Source organism: Musca autumnalis, unplaced genomic scaffold (assembly GCF_047663935.1).
Source record: "Musca autumnalis isolate F117 unplaced genomic scaffold, ASM4766393v1 scaffold_1, whole genome shotgun sequence".
NCBI classification, from domain to species: domain Eukaryota; kingdom Metazoa; phylum Arthropoda; class Insecta; order Diptera; family Muscidae; genus Musca; species Musca autumnalis.
The window spans coordinates 236,912,005-236,930,467 of NW_027411644.1; the positions used below are offsets into that span (position 1 = coordinate 236,912,005).

At 37.2% G+C, this 18,463-nt stretch overlaps 1 protein-coding gene across 1 annotated transcript in view; it reads right to left on the bottom strand.

Annotated features, from left to right (window-relative positions):
• Positions 1-3,306: 3,306 nt before the first annotated feature.
• Positions 3,307-18,463, bottom strand: part of Kif19A (Kinesin family member 19A) — a 34,327-nt gene continuing 19,170 nt past the window's right edge. Inside the window, 9 exon segments of the mRNA XM_073960580.1 lie at positions 3,307-3,722; positions 4,059-4,218; positions 4,282-4,462; positions 12,379-12,527; positions 12,587-12,922; positions 12,925-13,591; positions 13,652-13,897; positions 16,448-16,594; positions 16,782-17,012. Of these exon segments, the coding sequence (XP_073816681.1) occupies positions 3,509-3,722; positions 4,059-4,218; positions 4,282-4,462; positions 12,379-12,527; positions 12,587-12,922; positions 12,925-13,591; positions 13,652-13,897; positions 16,448-16,594; positions 16,782-16,883 (2,202 nt within the window). The 5' untranslated portion in view covers positions 16,884-17,012 and the 3' untranslated portion in view covers positions 3,307-3,508.

Sequence of the window (18,463 nt, forward strand, 5' to 3'; positions counted from 1 at the left end):
GCGAGAGATTTTTTCCACATCTGGAAATATTCTCAACGAAAGGCGTACTAGACTTTTTAGTTCTAACTTGGACAAACTAATGTTTTTAAATAAGAATAGAAAAATTAGAAGTACATATGAATATTTTTAAAAACAAATAAATGTCCACCTACATATATCGATTTCTCCTTTTTATGCCCTACACCACCTTGTGGTAAGGGGTATTATGTCTTTGTGCATTAGTTTGTAACATGTAAAAGGAAACGAGATGGACCCATAGTTCCTTTTAGGAATATACATAGAATCACATTCTGAGTCGATTTACGCATGTCCGTCTCTCTGTCCGTCTGTCCATGTATTTTTATAAACAAAGTACAGGTCGCATTTATTGTCCCATTCGCATAAAATTTGGGGAAGATAGTTTTTTTGGTAAAAGGACTATTTATCTTGGTAAAAATCTGTTCAGATTTGGATATAGCCCCCATATATATCTTCGCCCGATTTAAGGCATTTGGTGCAAGAAAAATGCTATATATGTTCGATTTCAATGAAATTTGGAATGTGCGACGGATTTTAGTCTAGAAATAAGTGTGCCAAATTATATAGAAATCGGTTCAGATTTGGATATAGCCCCCATATATATATTCGACCGATTTAAGGCATTTGATGCACGAAACGCGCTATATTTGTCCGATTTTGAAGAAATTTGGCCTATGTGACGGAATTTGGTCTACAAATGAATGTGAAAAATTAATGATAAAAATATGTTCTGATTTGGATTTAGCTCGCATATATATTTTACATATTCACAGTGGTGTAGGGTTTTATATAGTCAGCCCCGCCCGACTTTGATCCTCTCCTTACTGGTTTTGTAATTTCGTTTGAGTGTGCGTGTTCGTGCCTTCTCGAAAAACGCCGTGTTTGTGCGTGAATGTGCATAAAAATTTTGGTCCGTGTTCGTGCATGTTCGTGCCTAATTTTTTAGGCACGCGCCCATGTCTAAACGCGACCGAACTTTAAATATTGTCATGGAAGAATATTCAAACCTGTCAACTACATGAGGAGCCGAGGATTTTGCCATTACAAAATTTGAGAGTTTTTATTAAACTACATAATTTTCACATGTAATTCGAATAATTTCAGTTGTAATTCGAAGAATTTCAGTTGAAATTTGATTATTTTATTTGAAATTCGAAACATTTCACTTGTGATTTGAGAATTCCAATTGAATTTCGAATTTTTCCACTTGTAATTTGAATTTTTTATTTGAAATTCCTAATAAAAAACTTCGATCTTAACAAGCAGGTTTGGATATCATTCACACAGATGCAGTCGCAGATGCCATAAACACCTATCGTGTTAATGCGGTCATCGGAGGACAACCGCAGCTGAAGAACACCAGCTGCCACAACAAACCAGAGTAGTTTTGGCTCTGAATGGTGCAGCCATCGATATTCCTATACGGCCGGGATTGATGACACCGTGCCAGACATCAGTCTAAAATGCGGTACAGCACACTGCACCATTTCAACTACCCTGTCAAACCTACTCATCTAACTCCAGAAGCTTTGTGGCCACAAATCATCGATACGTCCGCTTTCCTAGACCAGACCAGATCGAGATAAAGCAGTGAAACGAACATACAGCCATATCATATGATGTTACAACAACAACATGATAACTCTCGACTCAATTTTTTGTTGAGCAGGGCTACACAATTTTCACATGTAATTCGAATAATTTCAGATGTAATTCGAAACATTTCACTTGGAATTTGAGAATTCCAATTGAATTTCGAATTATTATAAAATTCATTTGCAATTTGATTTTTTTCATTTGTAATTCGAATTATTCCACTTGTAATTCGAATTATTCTATTTGTAATTCGAATTATTCCATTTGTAATTCGAATTATTCCATTTGAAATTTGAATTATTCCATTTGTAGTTCAAATTACAAATGGAAAATTTCGAATTACAAATAAAATAATTCGAATTACAAATGAAAAATTCAAATTACAAATTAAATAATTCGCGTTTCAAATGGAATTCTCAAATTACAAATGAAATAATTCGAAATTCAATTGGAATTCTCAAGTTACAAGTGAAATGTTTCGAATTTCAAATGAAATAATAAAATTACAACTAAAATTCTTCGAATAACATACATATGAAAATGGTGAAGACTTCCTGGCATAATACCCAAAAGCTCTAAAAAAAGCTCAAAACCCCCTGTCCCCACCAACTATGATAATTGGATTAAAGCCCATATGTGTTGTGGTGGAGGAATCCGAAGGAATGGACCGCATTATCAATTTTAAAAGTGTATCTTATTTTCGGAGTCATTGCTTTTGATAGATATAGCGCCCACTTGTCATTTCAGTTGTTCATCGTATAACTTAGAGCTTTTGGACGGCTATATTAGGAAGCATGGACTTACCCACGAAAAACCTGATATGGCTGTAAACAGGACTACAAAGGGGCACCCTCGGTAAAGTTTCTAAAGGATCCTCGAACAGATCTTAAACTGCACTTTAACAAATTGTTGAACTTTTGTGAGGAAGGTACCATAAGTGGTGGACCGATATGACCAATTTTCGAACTTGAACTAAGTTTGGACAAACTATTACCAGAGCCAAAGTGTGGACCAAATCGGTAGCTCCATTTAAACTATCCATTTAACTATTTTAACAACATATTCGTTACTTTCGAACTTTTATGGGGGAGGTAACGGAAGGAGTGGACCAATAAGCACCATCTTCGAACTCAGATTCTCAGAAATAATACGATGTGCAAAGTTAGAGCCATCACAGTATCTGTTTCGAGAGTCGTCGCGCGCACCAACCACTACTCATGGTGGCCATAGGGGGTTTTAGCTGCTTTCGAGCCATTTTCTCGGGAATGAAACTTTTAACGTCGTAAAGGGGTCCCGAATACAACCTGTAGTAAAAAAAATCAAAACGATTTGAGAGGAGATCTTAAAATGCACATGTCCGAAATTTTGTCGGATATAGTCCATATTCGAACTTGCTCTATGTCCGGTAGAAATATGCGCAAAGTATGGACCAAATCGGTTACTCCCTTCGAGAGTTATTATGAGGGAATTTAGCTGTCGCCAAAGTAGGCTGATTCTTTTTTACTTGTTTTGTACCTATTCACCCGCTACACATTTTACGACCATCACCAAAATTTATTAGAATTTATTGTGGTTGGCCGATAACCCATTTAAAATTTCCTAACAATTTTATAATTACTCCCTGGTATTTGATTACAATTTATATGGATAGACCAATTATCCATTTCAAATTCAATAACATAAATTCCAAAATTTCCGTTATCCTTTTGATATTTCCTTTATTATGTTTACTATAAATAGGTATACAATCTTTCTTTTTTGTAAATAACAAGCTTAATTTGGTTTCGATAGAGACATCTCGGAATTTCCCTGAGCTACTGAGCATTTAACGAGGACAGCCGTTTTATTTAAATGTAAAATTAAACTGAGTATTACTTGGACGAGAAACGAGAATTTATTTCTTCAATTTTATTATTCTTTTGGTGGTTCCCACCGTTGTGGCGAGTTTAGGCAAACGTGAATGTACAACAGGACCCATATGACGATCGGGATTATCTTGAGCGAGGTTATCAACAGATGAGGCTGCCAATGGAATGCCACCATCAATGGGTGGAAGTGGCGATGACGGGGACCATTCTGAGCCAGAACTTGAACAAGGGGAATCAGAGCTATAAATAAGAACATAAATAATAGTTTAGAATATTAAAAATCCTCCTGAATCATAAGTACATTTAAACCAAGGTCTATACCAGGGACTCAATTCTGTTTCTATGAAAATGTGAAATGAACAATTTTATAAAGGAAATAAATGTCAAATGAAAAAAATTATAAAGAAAATATTTTTTTTTTCATTTCAAATTTTCATAGATCAAGAATCCAGCTCCAGGTCGGACAATAAGACTACGTCCGACAATCAACTTAGCAATTACTGATTTTAGTTTCTTTGCATTTCAAATCAGCCTGGTTTATTGGCCCACCTGGTATATACCTTAATTTACACCTACCCTGCTGTGTAAATTGGCGGTAGCTTCCTTTCATAGGCTGCTGTTGCCGTCACCGTACCAGCATGTATTTCTTGTTGATATAGCCCGTAGAGTTCTCGTAGCTCATCGGGTAATTCTACATTGCCTTCCTCAATTAAACGTCTCTGGGAACTAATAATATCTGCAATGGAGTGTGTGATATAAAAAAATTATCACAATAACAAATTTCATTTCGATAGCTTACCTTCACAAAGTCTTCGCTGTCTTTCGGCTCGCAATAGCTGCAAATCTCTTCTTCTCAATTCCGCTTGTCTCGCCAATCGTTCTGCTTGCAATGATACTTTGTCTGCCTCCAATTCGTGCACCCTACAAAGTAAAGCAAGTAATTCCCGCTCTTCATCACTGCTAATACGTTCAGGTAGTTCCTGCAAAGAGTATGGGTATGCGATCACTCGATTTTATTGAAAAATGTAATTTGTTGGAAGTTTTTATAAATGCGCTTTAAAAATCTGGACGCAAAATTTCTGAACAAGATCCAGTAAGGGGACCAGATCAGTCACCTCTTTCCTGTACACCAAAGTAAAAATGATTTTAAGATCTACTCGAAACTAGTTTGAAAAATTAAATACAAACAACAACAAAAACAATTGCCACACACTAAACAGGGACAAGGTCCTAAAATCCCTAGCCGACAGCACTTGGGGCGCAGATAAAGAAACCTTGTTAACCACATGCAACTTACAAAACTGCCAGAATGCAGCCCTGCCTTTTCATGTCTTCAGTGCGCCATTTATATGTCGATGCTATATTTGCTTGTATGCTATAGGAAAAACCATCCAAACCACCATCTAATGGATAGGTAGGCTCTGCCCAGGCATATCTAGAAACATCTGCATGATCTACAGAGGGAAGTCCAAAGATACAAAAGAGAACTTTTGGATCAACAAGCTTATCAGGCAGGTTTGAGAGATATTCATACTGATGCATAATGTACTCGGAGATAACCCACCATCCGTGGCAACGGGAGAAAGCTTAGCTGAGTCTATTTGGTGTAGCCGCTTCAATTCTTACTGGGAAGGATTGATGGCACAACGCAGAACATCTGCCCAGCATGCAACACCAGCCCACATGATACGCTGCACCATTTCAACTACCAGCCAAACCAAATCACCTAACTCCACTCTCACTATGGACAAATCCTATATCGATGGCGTCCTTTCTTAACTTGCGAGTTGAAGGTAGCGCCGAATCAATAAAATAAAGACATGCATATAGATATAGAAGAAACCATAGTGTTTCGGCCCAGTATCAAACCTACGCGGAAATACAAACCCAAAAACCAGAAAAAAACCAACACATGCACCAGTGGGCGCTTTCTGAGAGCAAGGTGGCGAAAATATCAATGTGAATCACACTGAAATGTATGCTCACATTTATAAATGGTGGAGGTTTATTGAAAGGGATAGAAAAAAAGCAAAAGCAACAACAGATACATAGGTACATAAAAAATTCCAAAGAAATACAGAACAGATTTTAATAAAAGAACAACTGAATGAAATAGTTTATAAAATTATAAATAACACTGTACAACAAAATTGAACTTTTTTTAAAATTACAAGAAACCCCGCACAGATTATGAAAGAGGACCGAAAAAAAGAAGACACGTGCATCGGCGTTTTGAAAGTTTACGTCGGGAAGTAACCTAAATAGGCGTGGCAAGTTCTTTTTGTGTAAAAAATTTGATGATCATAACAAATTTAGTTAGAATATGGCTAGTTACTTCGATTTCAAGGGTTAATTCATTAAATTTTGTCAGATCAGGAGTAGCTGCCATCATTATAGTATTTAGGGCCATGTCAAAATTATGGATGTTAGGACCCGTATGTAAGATATACATTCACTGGACAATACCCGTAGACTATCCCCGCATTTTCACATACAATATCAGGAACCTATGACCAGAGCTCCGATTTGCTCGTTTTTACTCGCGAGTGAAAAGTACTCGCGAGTGGGAGTACTCGAAGAGTGGGAGTAAAAAGTCCGATTTACTCGTTTTTACTCGCGAGTGAAAAGTACCTGCGAGTGGGAGTACTCGAAGAGTGCGAGTTTTAAAAGAAGTTTACTCTCCACTCTTTTGTTTTATTTGAGAGCACTCGCGAGTACTCGGGGTTTAAAAATAAGAGTGGAAGTGAAAGTACACGAAATAGAGTACGAGTTCACTCGAAGAGTAAAATCGAGTAAAAATGAATTGATATATTTTTGGAAAAATGTTTGTGTAATGTTGGTGGGAAGTTGTGGGCGGGGAAGTTGAGGGGGGGGGGCAAGTTGAGGGAGGGGAAGCTGAGGCGGGGCAAGTTGTGGGCGGGGAAGTTGAGGGGGGGCAAGTTGAGGGAGGGGAAGTTTATGGGGGGCAAGTTGAAGGCGGGGAAGTTGAGGTGGGGCAAGTTTATGGGGGGCAAGTTGAAGGCGGGGAAGTTGAGGGAGTTGCCTTTTTGTGGGGGGTGTGTTTTTTTTTGGGGGGGATGGTTTATTTGGTTATTATATTTCCCCCTCAACTTGACCCCCCCCCCCCCCCCCCCCTCAACATCCCCGCCTTCAACTTGCCCCCCTCAACTTCCCCTCCCTCAACTTCCCCGCCTTCAACTTGCCCCCCATAAACTTGCCCCCCCTCAACTTGCCCCCCCTCAACTTCCCCTCCCTCAACTTCCCCGCCTTCAACTTTCCCCTTCCTCAACTTGCCCCCCCCTCAACTTCCCCGCCCAAAAAGTGCCCCCCCTCAACTTCCCCGCTTTCAACTTGCCCCCCCTCAGCTTACCCCCCATTAACTTTCCACCAACACTATACAAAAATATTTCCAAAAATTTATCAATTCATTTTTACTCGATTTTATTCTTCGGGTAAACTCGTATTCTATTTCGAGCATTTTCACTCCCACTTTTTTTTTCTTGCAAAACTCGTACTCTTCATGTACTCGTACTCACAAACACTTTTCACTCGCGAGTAAAAACGAGCAAGTCTGAAATATGCTTCGCGAGTGACGAGTAAAAATAGAGTATAATCGTTTTATTTTTTCTACTCGCGCGAGTACTCCCGCTCGAACTCGCTCGAATTTCACTCGCGAGTAGAATTCGAGCGAGTATTTCGGAGCTCTGCCTATGACTTATCCTGATGACGTTATTTTAGTTTATAGTACTAAAATACGTAATTTTTCAAAGTGCTATCAGGGTTATCAATATTTTCCCTATATATATTCACCATAGATATTTCAAAAACAATTTGGATCGAGCACGCATAATCTTCTGAAAGAATTTATTATGAAAGACATCAATAAAATATATTTTGTGACCGCAGATAACGAAAATGTGAATAAAAACGGTAGAATATGGTCCTAAATCATACATATATGAAAAGCGAAAGCTTCTGGAGATGTTAAATATTATAGCTACTAATTTCTTTTTTTTTAGAGACTCATAATGAAATTTGATTTGGAATATTTCTTCTTTTGACACAATCCCCAAAAAGTGAAGTATTTTAGGAGATTTTGACTCAGTATGGGATAAATTTTAATTAAGAGCCTAAAAGTTTAACAAATATTTTCTACCTATAATATCTTATTTTGTAACGTAATTTTCTTAACAAAGTATTTTACTTAGATATACAGTTTGTTCTTGGACTTATAGTGAAATTTTGTGTAGAATATTTCTTCTTTTAACAACTTTCGTCTAAAACTAAATTTCATCTTACTTTTGATGTATTCGGGGACCTATAGTACAATTTTATGACAAATAATTTTGTGGCATATTTTGATTTGATACGATCCCATTTTAAAGGAGTTTTTAAACTTTTTTGAAAAGAAAATGGACCAAAAAGACCCCTTTAGTGACTCGCATGCGGGTTAATTTTTTACATAAAAAGATACCCCGTATTGTTGTCAGTAATATTGCCAAAGACACTTTATACCTAAAATGCAAGGATTCCAAGGAATCTGATGTCGAATATTTCAAAACCTTTAGAAATGGGCGGAACTTGCCACGCCTATTTAGGTTACTTCCCGACGTAAACATTCCAAACGCCGATACACGTGTCTTCTTTTTTTCGGTCCTCTTTCATAATCTGGCCGAACTATCTTGTAATTATTTTTTGTGTTGTACAGTGTAATTTATAATTTATAAATCCTTGAGCGTTTCTCATTAGTTGTGAAATAAAACACATCTTCCTCAAAGTTGAAATCATCAGCGGGAAATGCGATTTCTTCCTTGTCCAATAAAATATTTCCATTCACCTTTTTGATTCAATTATAAAATGTATTGGACATTTAAATGACCAAAATTCACAATTTCTTTAAGAAAAGACAAAACACTGATTTATTCACTCATTTTACCGTCTTTACTCAACGATTGTATTTAGAGAACTGAAGAAAAAAAGAACAACATAATTAATGCCATTTTTTCTTTTCCTCTTCGCTTGCTACGTTGGTTATTGCGTCTCCTATTACACCATACACACAGCTCTTTATTATAAAACAGCATTCCGCAGCCGCGAGAGCCCTGTTGTTGCTCTCTTTGACAAAAATCCTCTCTCCAGCGATAAAAAATATGTTCCAACATAAAAAATATGTTGGTACCCAAACACATATAATTGAGATATGTTACAAAATGTTGCAAACATATATTTGTTTGGACACAAACAAATTATGCTTGGATCCAAATATATATAGTTTTTTGCAATCAGTCCGAAACAAATATTTGTTTGGATCCAAACATATTTCTAACATATATATTTCTGCGTGTATGCTTATGCTTATACACATTAAAAAGAGCATTTTTGATCAGTTTTGGAATACAGTAATGTTCTTCCGCTAATAGCCAACTGCTGAAACCTCAGTATCCATACATATGTTTGAATCTGGATCGTGTTTTCTGCGTAGGGACGGTTAAAAACACGGCACCAATATGGATGGGATGCAAAGTATGTCGGGATTTAGGTACTTCTTCGGGGTTATTCTGAACTCGTCCAAGTAAGGGACTATGTTGTCATCAGAATACGAGACTCTCCAGCAGTCCTCCCAACAACAACCACACTGGTAGAGCTTAACACCAGTCGTTGCTGTTCTAATCCTCAGAAATGCATCATTTTTTTAATTTAATTGAAATGGACTCAGAGGTAACATCGAGGAAATAGTGGACATTATAAAACTTATATAACTCATATAAAAACTCATATACTCCAAAAAATGTTAATTTGTGTAAAAAAGCTGTAATTCATATGGGAAATGGTATGGAAAAATACACATTTTTACCCATGTAATTTCAATAAATTAAAAAAAGTGTTAAACGGACGGAACGGGACGGGAAAAAAGTATATATGGGCTGAAAGAGGAGACTCTCGGACATATTTCTGTGAAAACAGAACATTGTTCTCTGTTGTTCCACAAAAGTTCTAGTCCAATTAATTTGGAAATTCATAAAATTTAGTACCTGAGGAAAAATAAAGTAGCTCATGTTGTGTAAACGATACGGTAATTTGTTTAAACTATTTTTAAAGCCACAATCCTACATACCTAACAAAAAAAAAACAGCAAACGCAATATATGTTATAGTTTCCGAGAAATAGATATTTCTTTCTCCAGACGTTTTCAAAAATTACGTATTTCTCAAACATGGGAAAAATGTTCGTATTTAGGGGCACCCCACGCCCGCACCTTCCAATATTTTGACATAATTGTTTGGTTTCCTTAGTTTCAATATGTTTACTATCGAATCCCATATAGAAATTAAATATCTGTGATAAAACAAAATTTTGATTTTTGGTCAGGAAAATCGTTTCTTGAACCATTGTGCGCCGGTGAAATTATGTGTGTCTAAGTTGCTAATCTTGCTTCAGCGACCTTATCCCCTTAATCTATCCACCCCTGACTCACTATGTCAAACCGGATACAAATCAATCCTAAGTCTCTTTCTTCCAGAAGACGACACCATCATAAGCTGGTATTCCGAACTAGGTTATGAGGCCGGGGAAAAGACGTAGCTGAGACTTTTCAGCTTTTTATGATTCTAAATTCTTCTCCATAAATGAGGATCATCCCACTCGTATATGGCAATATGGCGCAGACCTACTTTGTCAGACTGGTTAGTATAGACCGCTTAAGCCTGCCTCTAATGACTCCGACATGGAATGTATGTTACGTGCGGAACTGTCGAGGTTTGGTTGCTTAAATTATACATCCCACCGATTAATAGCTTAGGCTTTTGGCAGGACATAAGCGACTAGTCTCAGGGGATTTCAATGCTCATCATTAGTTGTGGCTTTCGGTCCTAGATAATGACTATAGGGGTATAGTGCTGGCTGAACAGATTGGTGGCTATATGTTTTGCACGGCCAATGAGGACGTCGCTACCAAAATTAGCGGAGAGTGCCACAGTTCGCCTAACATAACCATCGTATCAATTGGTCTGAAAAAAGGCGTCACATGGAAACCCATCGTTTATCTAGCATCTGAACATCTCCCTAGAATTGGCTGCAAAAGCAGACCACTTCACTTCATCACCTCTGAACCCCGCACTTTCATCAATCATGGGAAATCGAATTGGTATAATTTTAAAGAGTTCACCAATCACTACTTCAGATAATTGGTTAACTCTTTGGATTTTCGGGTGGCAGAAAGAACGTTCCAAGACCTCATCACTACTACTGCAGTCGTTCGCTACATACCTGCTGGTTTAAGACACAAAGTTAGATCAAACTTCCGGACAGACGCGGCGGGACTAGCAAATGTGCATGGTGATTTTCCCCGAGCCAACCCCAATGACCCCAGAGTCAGGGAATTGACACTGGATGTTAATAGGTCGGTCGGTGAACACAAGTGGCCACATCAGCTGAAGAGTTGCAACATTGGAGCCGGAATAAGTGAATTAAGAGCAACGGATAAGTCAATTTCGAATCCTGAGAGGAAGGAAGATAGGACCTCAGTCACAATTGGTGAAGTTACGCGGAATGAAACAAAGATGTGTATGGGTTCCGTAAGCACACAGCAGTACAACACCGCTGTACCCCATATCCACACCTATTAGTTGAGGACTCAACCAGAGAAAGACATGTAATAGAACAGTCATGGTGACGCTCAACTTATTAAAAGCCTTTGATGCTGTCAAGCACTCCACGCTGTTTGAGGACATCGAGCAGACCACCCTCCGACCAAGTCTGAAATTATATTATATGTGTGCCGCCAGTCGTACATGGAATTCAAGATGTCCAAGACCCGTGGAGTGAAACAGGGATTTCTCCAAGGTGGGTGACATCGCCGGAACTGTTTTACATCCACCTCTCCTGTATTCCGACCCCTCCAGATGACATTGAAATCGTAACCTATGCAGATGATTGCACAATCTGTGCGTCAGGTACCTTCCCCGATGCCATTTGTGAAAGGCTGAACATCCATTTAACTGATCTTACCAAGTTTTTCCACCCGCGGAATATGGAAATATCCAAGGCTAAATCTACTGCCACTCTGTTTACCACATGGACAGCAGAAGTGAGAACAGAGTTGAATGTCATGGTCGATAGTAGCAGAATTCCGACCACCAACTACCCCAATTCTAGGGATCACATTCGACAGCATGATCATATCGTCTGCGCATACCACAGCTATCTGCGACAAGCTTATATGTAGGAACAAGGTCCTCAAGTCCCGAGCCGGCAGCACTTGGGGTGCAGATAAAGAAACCTTGTTGACCACAGATAACGCGATGGGTCGGTGTGGTGGTAAGATATGCGACACCAGTTTGATCCGCTACTATAAGTGCAACGCGATGGAAAAAATATTCAAACCTGTCAGGACACCACCTGAGAACCGCAAGAGGGTGTCTTCTCATGTCTCAAGTGGACCATCTACATGAGTAGACAAGTATTTGCTCGGGTGTAACCGAGAGAGTCATCCTAGTCACCATATGGTGATCTAGAAAGAGAGGTCCATCGATAAAAGAGAGAGCCCCTAGATCACCAAGCCTATCAAGCAGATAAATAGCATTCTCACATATAGAGTCGCAGATACCACAAACAACTATAGTGTGAATGCTGTCCTCAGAGAACAACCCCAATCTATCGCAGCTGAGAAGCGTCAACTGCCGCGACAAAGTAGAGTTGGTTTGGGCCAACTACGCTCGGGGTGGTGCAGCCGTCTGAATTCCAATCAAACAAGCATCATCATCATCTCATGATAATTTTCAAACCAATGCAGAATGAACACAAAGGAGCAAAGGTCTCCTAGGGAAGCAGTCACTATGCTATTAGATGGATGCGCATCCTTAAACCTAACCTAACTTCTTTAACTTGTTATACTTACATCCTCCAATTGGACACCTTTTTGGCGACATAGTTCCAATTCTTGTTCGGTTCTTTCACGTATCTCTTTATAACGACGAGTCTCTTTTTCAATGGCTGCCAATTCACCCCAAGCATTTTTCAAGGCTATTGAACCTTCCGATTCAATATCTTAAAGAGAAAGGTTAAAACGCTATTAACAACTCATTTAAAACGTTACGCGAACTTACCATCATCAGTGGGTGTATCATAAAGTTTACCCATACGACCCTGCCAATGTGATATTATCATATGTTGACGTTCGGCATCCAATTCCAAACCCAAAAGATGTGATTCAGCCTCCAACAATTTGCGACGCAATTTCATTTGTTGTTTAAACGTCAAAACAATTTGTTCTCTGAGATAACGTAATTCACTTTTACGTTTCTCATCATCTTCGGCACTGGACGATGTCGGTTGTTGTTGTGCTTGCTGATCACCCGTTGCTTTCGCCGCCTCCTTTGCTGCTGCCGCACCACTTCTTGGACGATCGGATAACATTTTATTGCGCAAACGTGAAACCTCTTCCGCAATTCAAAGACCAAATGTTGATAATGTTTTGTGGGGAAGTCGTGCAGCTCATCGACATAGACTGAGTTTTGCAATCGCGTTGTAATACTATTGGCTCGATCTGCATAGACTAGGGTGTTTTTGGTTTCATCACGATGTTTACTCTCCGGTGCAATGTGGGCAATCATAACCGTTTTGCAGCGACCACTAAGAGCTTCCTTGAGCAGCCTAGTCAGCTTGGAGTCACGATAATTTACATAACGTGCCCCACCCGATAGGGCATTAATACAATTACCCAAGGCCAAAAGAGAACGATTGATGTGGGCACCTTCCTGTAAACGTTTGCCACGATTTTTAGTTTTCTTGGCTCTCTCCGAACCAGCCAAGTCTGTGAGAAAGAGGCGACCTTGTTTCACACCCAAAGGGGTTTTTGTTTGCACCGTAATGCTAAGCAAAGCATGGCTGCGAGAAGATGTCTGATTAGCTGCTGTGGGTTCCATGGTGCGTGCTTTATTGCCTTTCAATAGCAGTGAGACAACCTCCTTGCGGCTGGCTGTGGTAATTTCTGAGAGACCAGCAACGGTAATGCGTTGACCTCTATTATCTTCACGTAACTCAAGTGGCCCACCCGGATTTAGTAGATCACGTATCAATTCATTGTATATTTCCAAATATGAAATGGAAACCTGAGGAGGGGGGAGAATAATATTAACAGGTGTGAATCAGTATTGAATCTTTTATCTTACTTTACATGATGCTGGATCTTCGGACTGTTCAATGTATTGAAATATTTCTTCTATTGCTCTGACCATGAGGCCACTATCACTTGTATGACCATCGGCTTCTGTTGGCGTTGCGCCTTTTTTCCGACTAGGCCCTAGCATTGTGTGGGTTTTTCCGGAACCAGTTGCGCCATATGCAAAAACCGCTGCATTATAACCTTTAATCACGTCCTGGACTAAAGGTGCAGTGGTGGCTTTGTAAACCATTTCCTAAAAAAATAAATTGTTTTCAAAAGTACCCCAAAAATCTTTAAAAAATACACGCTTATTGTCTGGGAAAGTACTCCTTAAAAATCTTTAAAAAATACACGCTTATTGTCTGGGAAAGTACTCCTTAAAAATCTTTAAAAAATACACGCTTATTGTCTGGGAAAGTACTCCTTAAAAATCTTTAAAAAATCCACGCTTATTGTCTGGGAAAGTACTCCTTAAAAATCTTAAAAAAATCCAAGCTTATTGTCTGGGAAAGTACTCCTTAAAAATCTTAAAAAATCCACGCTTATTGTCTGGGAAGTACTCCTTAAAAATCTTTAAAAAATCCACGCTTATTGTCTGGGAAAGTACTCCTTAAAAATCTTTAAAAAATCCAAGCTTATTGTCTGGGAAAGTACTCCTTAAAAATCTTTAAAAAATACACGCTTATTGTCTGGGAAAGTACTCCTTAAAAATCTTTAAAAAATCCACGCTTATTGTCTGGGAAAGTACTCCTTAAAAATCTTAAAAAAATCCAAGCTTATTGTCTGGGAAAGTACTCCTTAAAAATCTTAAAAAAATCCACGCTTATTGTCTTGGAAAGTACTCCTTAAAAATCTTTAAAAATCCACGCTTATTGTCTGGGAAAGTACTTCTTAAAAATCTTTAAAAAATCCACGCTTATTGTCTGGGAAAGTACTCCTTAAAAATCTTTAAAAAATCCACGCTTATTGTCTGGGAAAGTACTCCTTAAAAATCTTTAAAAAATCCACGCTTATTGTCTGGGAAAGTACTCCTTAAAAATCTTTAAAAAATCCACGCTTATTGTCTGGGAAAGTACTCCTTAAAAATCTTTAAAAAATCCACGCTTATTGTCTGGGAAAGTACTCCTTAAAAATCTTTAAAAAATCCACGCTTATTGTCTGGGAAAGTACTCCTTAAAAATCTTTAAAAAATCCACGCTTATTGTCTGGGAAAGTACTCCTTAAAAATCTTTAAAAAATCCACGCTTATTGTCTGGGAAAGTACTCCTTAAAAATCTTTAAAAAATCCACGCTTATTGTCTGGGAAAGTACTCCTTAAAAATCTTTAAAAAATCCACGCTTATTGTCTGGGAAAGTACTCCTTAAAAATCTTTAAAAAATCCACGCTTATTGTCTGGGAAAGTACTCCTTAAAAATCTTTAAAAAATCCACGCTTATTGTCTGGGAAAGTACTTCTTAAAAATCTTTAAAAAATCCACGCTTATTGTCTGGGAAAGTACTCCTTAAAAATCTTTAAAAAATCCAAGCTTATTGTCTGGGAAAGTACTCCTTAAAAATCTTTAAAAAATCCACGCTTATTGTCTGGGAAAGTACTCCTTAAAAATCTTTAAAAAATCCACGCTTATTGTCTGGGAAAGTACTCCTTAAAAATCTTTAAAAAATCCACGCTTATTGTCTGGGAAAGTACTCCTTAAAAATCTTTAAAAAATCCACGCTTATTGTCTGGGAAAGTACTTCTTAAAAATCTTTAAAAAATCCACGCTTATTGTCTGGGAAAGTACTTCTTAAAAATCTTTAAAAAATCCACGCTTATTGTCTGGGAAAGTACTCCTTAAAAATCTTTAAAAAATCCAAGCTTATTGTCTGGGAAAGTACTTCTTAAAAATCTTTAAAAAATCCACGCTTATTGTCTGGGAAAGTACTTCTTAAAAATCTTTAAAAAATCCACGCTTATTGTCTGGGAAAGTACTCCTTAAAAATTTTTAAAAAATCCAAGCTTATTGTCTGGGAAAGTACTCCTTAAAAATCTTTAAAAAATCCACGCTTATTGTCTGGGAAAGTACTTCTTAAAAATCTTTAAAAAATCCACGCTTATTGTCTGGGAAAGTACTCCTTAAAAATTTTTAAAAAATCCAAGCTTATTGTCTGGGAAAGTACTCCTTAAAAATCTTTAAAAAATCCACGCTTATTGTCTGGGAAAGTACTCCTTAAAAATCTTTAAAAAATCCAAGCTTATTGTCTGGGAAAGTACTCCTTAAAAATCTTTAAAAAATCCACGCTTATTGTCTGGGAAAGTACTCCTTAAAAATCTTTAAAAAATCCACGCTTATTGTCTGGGAAAGTACTTCTTAAAAATCTTTAAAAAATCCACGCTTATTGTCTGGGAAAGTACTTCTTAAAAATCTTTAAAAAATCCACGCTTATTGTCTGGGAAAGTACTCCTTAAAAATCTTTAAAAAGTCCAAGCTTATTGTCTTGGAAAGTACTGCTAAAATTTTTTAAAAAATCCACGCTTATTGTCATGAAAAGTACACCTAAAAAATCTTTAAAAAATCCACCCTTATTGTCTTGGAAAGTACTCCTTAAAAATCTTTAAAAAATCCACGCTTATTGTCTTGGAAAGTACCCCTGAAAAAATTAAGAATATCTTTGGAAATACTCCAAAAAATATTTAAAAAATTTACGCTTATTGTCCTGGAAAGTTCTTTAAAAAAATCCACGCTTTTGTCTTGGAAATTACTCCCAAAAAATCTTTAAAAATCCACGCTATTGTTTTTATTTATTTTTATAGTCAACCACTCACCTGCGTATCGGATTCCTTGAAAACATAATCATAAGAATATTTTCTCGCCTTACCCCTACCGCCGTCATCGAATAAAAGTGAAGTTGGTGAAATAACTTCAATACAACGTTCACCATTTTCGAATGAAGGACGAACGCGTACAGCAACCTATAAATATATACAAAGAAATAAAACTTACAACAATAACAAGGAAAATAACAAAAGTAAGAAAGGTAGAGGAAAAAATTCTTACAAAAAATAACAAATAAGTTATTCATTGATTCATATCGTAAAACTTGGACAAATAAGTGTATCAGTATATAAACATATGTACATACACATACTTCCTACTTACCAATAGACGTTCTTCTTGAGGTGGCGCTGTCGTTAAACCTCTACTTTGAGATGTTGATGAGCCGCTTCCACTGCCACTAGACCATGCTCCGCTGTGGGCCATTGTTTCGTTCAAAATGAATGCCTAATTAGGGTGATTTGAATATTTTTTTTTTGTTAGGCGTCTTTAGTGACTTCTTCCGTTGTGACGTTCCGTTGCTTCGTCTATAGCTTCCGAAATAATTGTGATGGTCTGTAAATTACAGTAGATAGTTTTGTGAGGGTGTGTGTCTCATTTGTTTACTCAAGGAAATGTCTTAATGATATTTTTTGACACATTCCATCTACTCAAGGGCAGTGGAGTTCTGATAAGGGTTTAAAGCTAATGAACAAAATAGATGTATTTACCATTTAATGATTTGCCCATTTAAGGGGCGTTGTGTCGATTTGTCCTGTTGTCTATTTGTGTTTAGTATATTTGATTTGTTGTATTGTTGTAATTGATTAGTTGCAGGTAAATGATTGTCACCCTTATTATTTCCTCTTTATTAAATCTATTTTTTATTGAAAGCATGGGTATCAGTGCGTATGATTATCATTGATGTGTATACGTTAATATTTAATAATAATAATTTAATTTCCGGAAATTAAAAATATTTCTTCGTCATATTTTAAGGAATTTAATATTTTCTTCGATTTGAAGGCTTTACACCTTTATAGGATTTAATTCTAAGACTTATTAAGCATTTACAAGTAAACCGACGTTAATTTCGACACTGTCGAAGTTAAATAAAACATATCCAATGTTGGAATTTTTCCAAAAACATTCCACCAAAAACATGTAAAACTGTAGCATACATATTTTTTAAATGCATTTTCCACGAACTTTCCCAAATGAACAATGGGGGACTTTCCAAATAAGTGCTGTCAGATCCTATTTTAAAATAATAACACAGTGCAATGGGGGATTGTATTCGGTTAGCAGATAAAAACCCCTAAAAGGGTTTTGGGTTCTCAGGACAAACTTTATTTAGAGGCCCTTATATTACCTTATCAAGCAGGCTATAAAAATCTATTCGAAACCTTTCGAAATAAATATAATAAAAAACTCCCTATAGCCTTGTAGAACAATAGGTTACACTCCCTGCTAAAACAATGCAATATGGAGTTTTTAAGTTTTTTTTTTCAGAACGTTCCTGCTAAATCTTTATAGTCAATTTGATTTTTTTGAACATGAGAGTTAGGCATGTTTCAGTATTTTTAACGTTCTACCCATATTTTCACAACAAATTTCGCCAAATGTTGGTATTTTGAGTTCTTAGTAAATATAAATCATGTTTAGGAGGAACAAGTTTGGCTATAGCCCTCATTCGAGGGATGATTACGCGAGTCTTGGCCATATTTTTCAATTGATGAAGCTCTAATTTGGCATCTTCTTATCTAAGGGGGTAGAACACCTTTTTCCAGAAAATTTTCAAAGTAGGTCCATGTTTCAGAGTAGCGCCCATATAAAGGTATCTCCGGATTTTACCTATTTCAAGGGTTTGGCCACATTTTCCAATCGATTTGGCTGAAAAAATTTATTTTGGTTTCTTTGGGAGTAGAAACCCTCCTGCAGAAGATTTTTATACCCTCAGCATTTATGCTAACGAGAGTATATAAACAATCATACGGACAAAATGTGCCTCATCGAAATAATGGTTT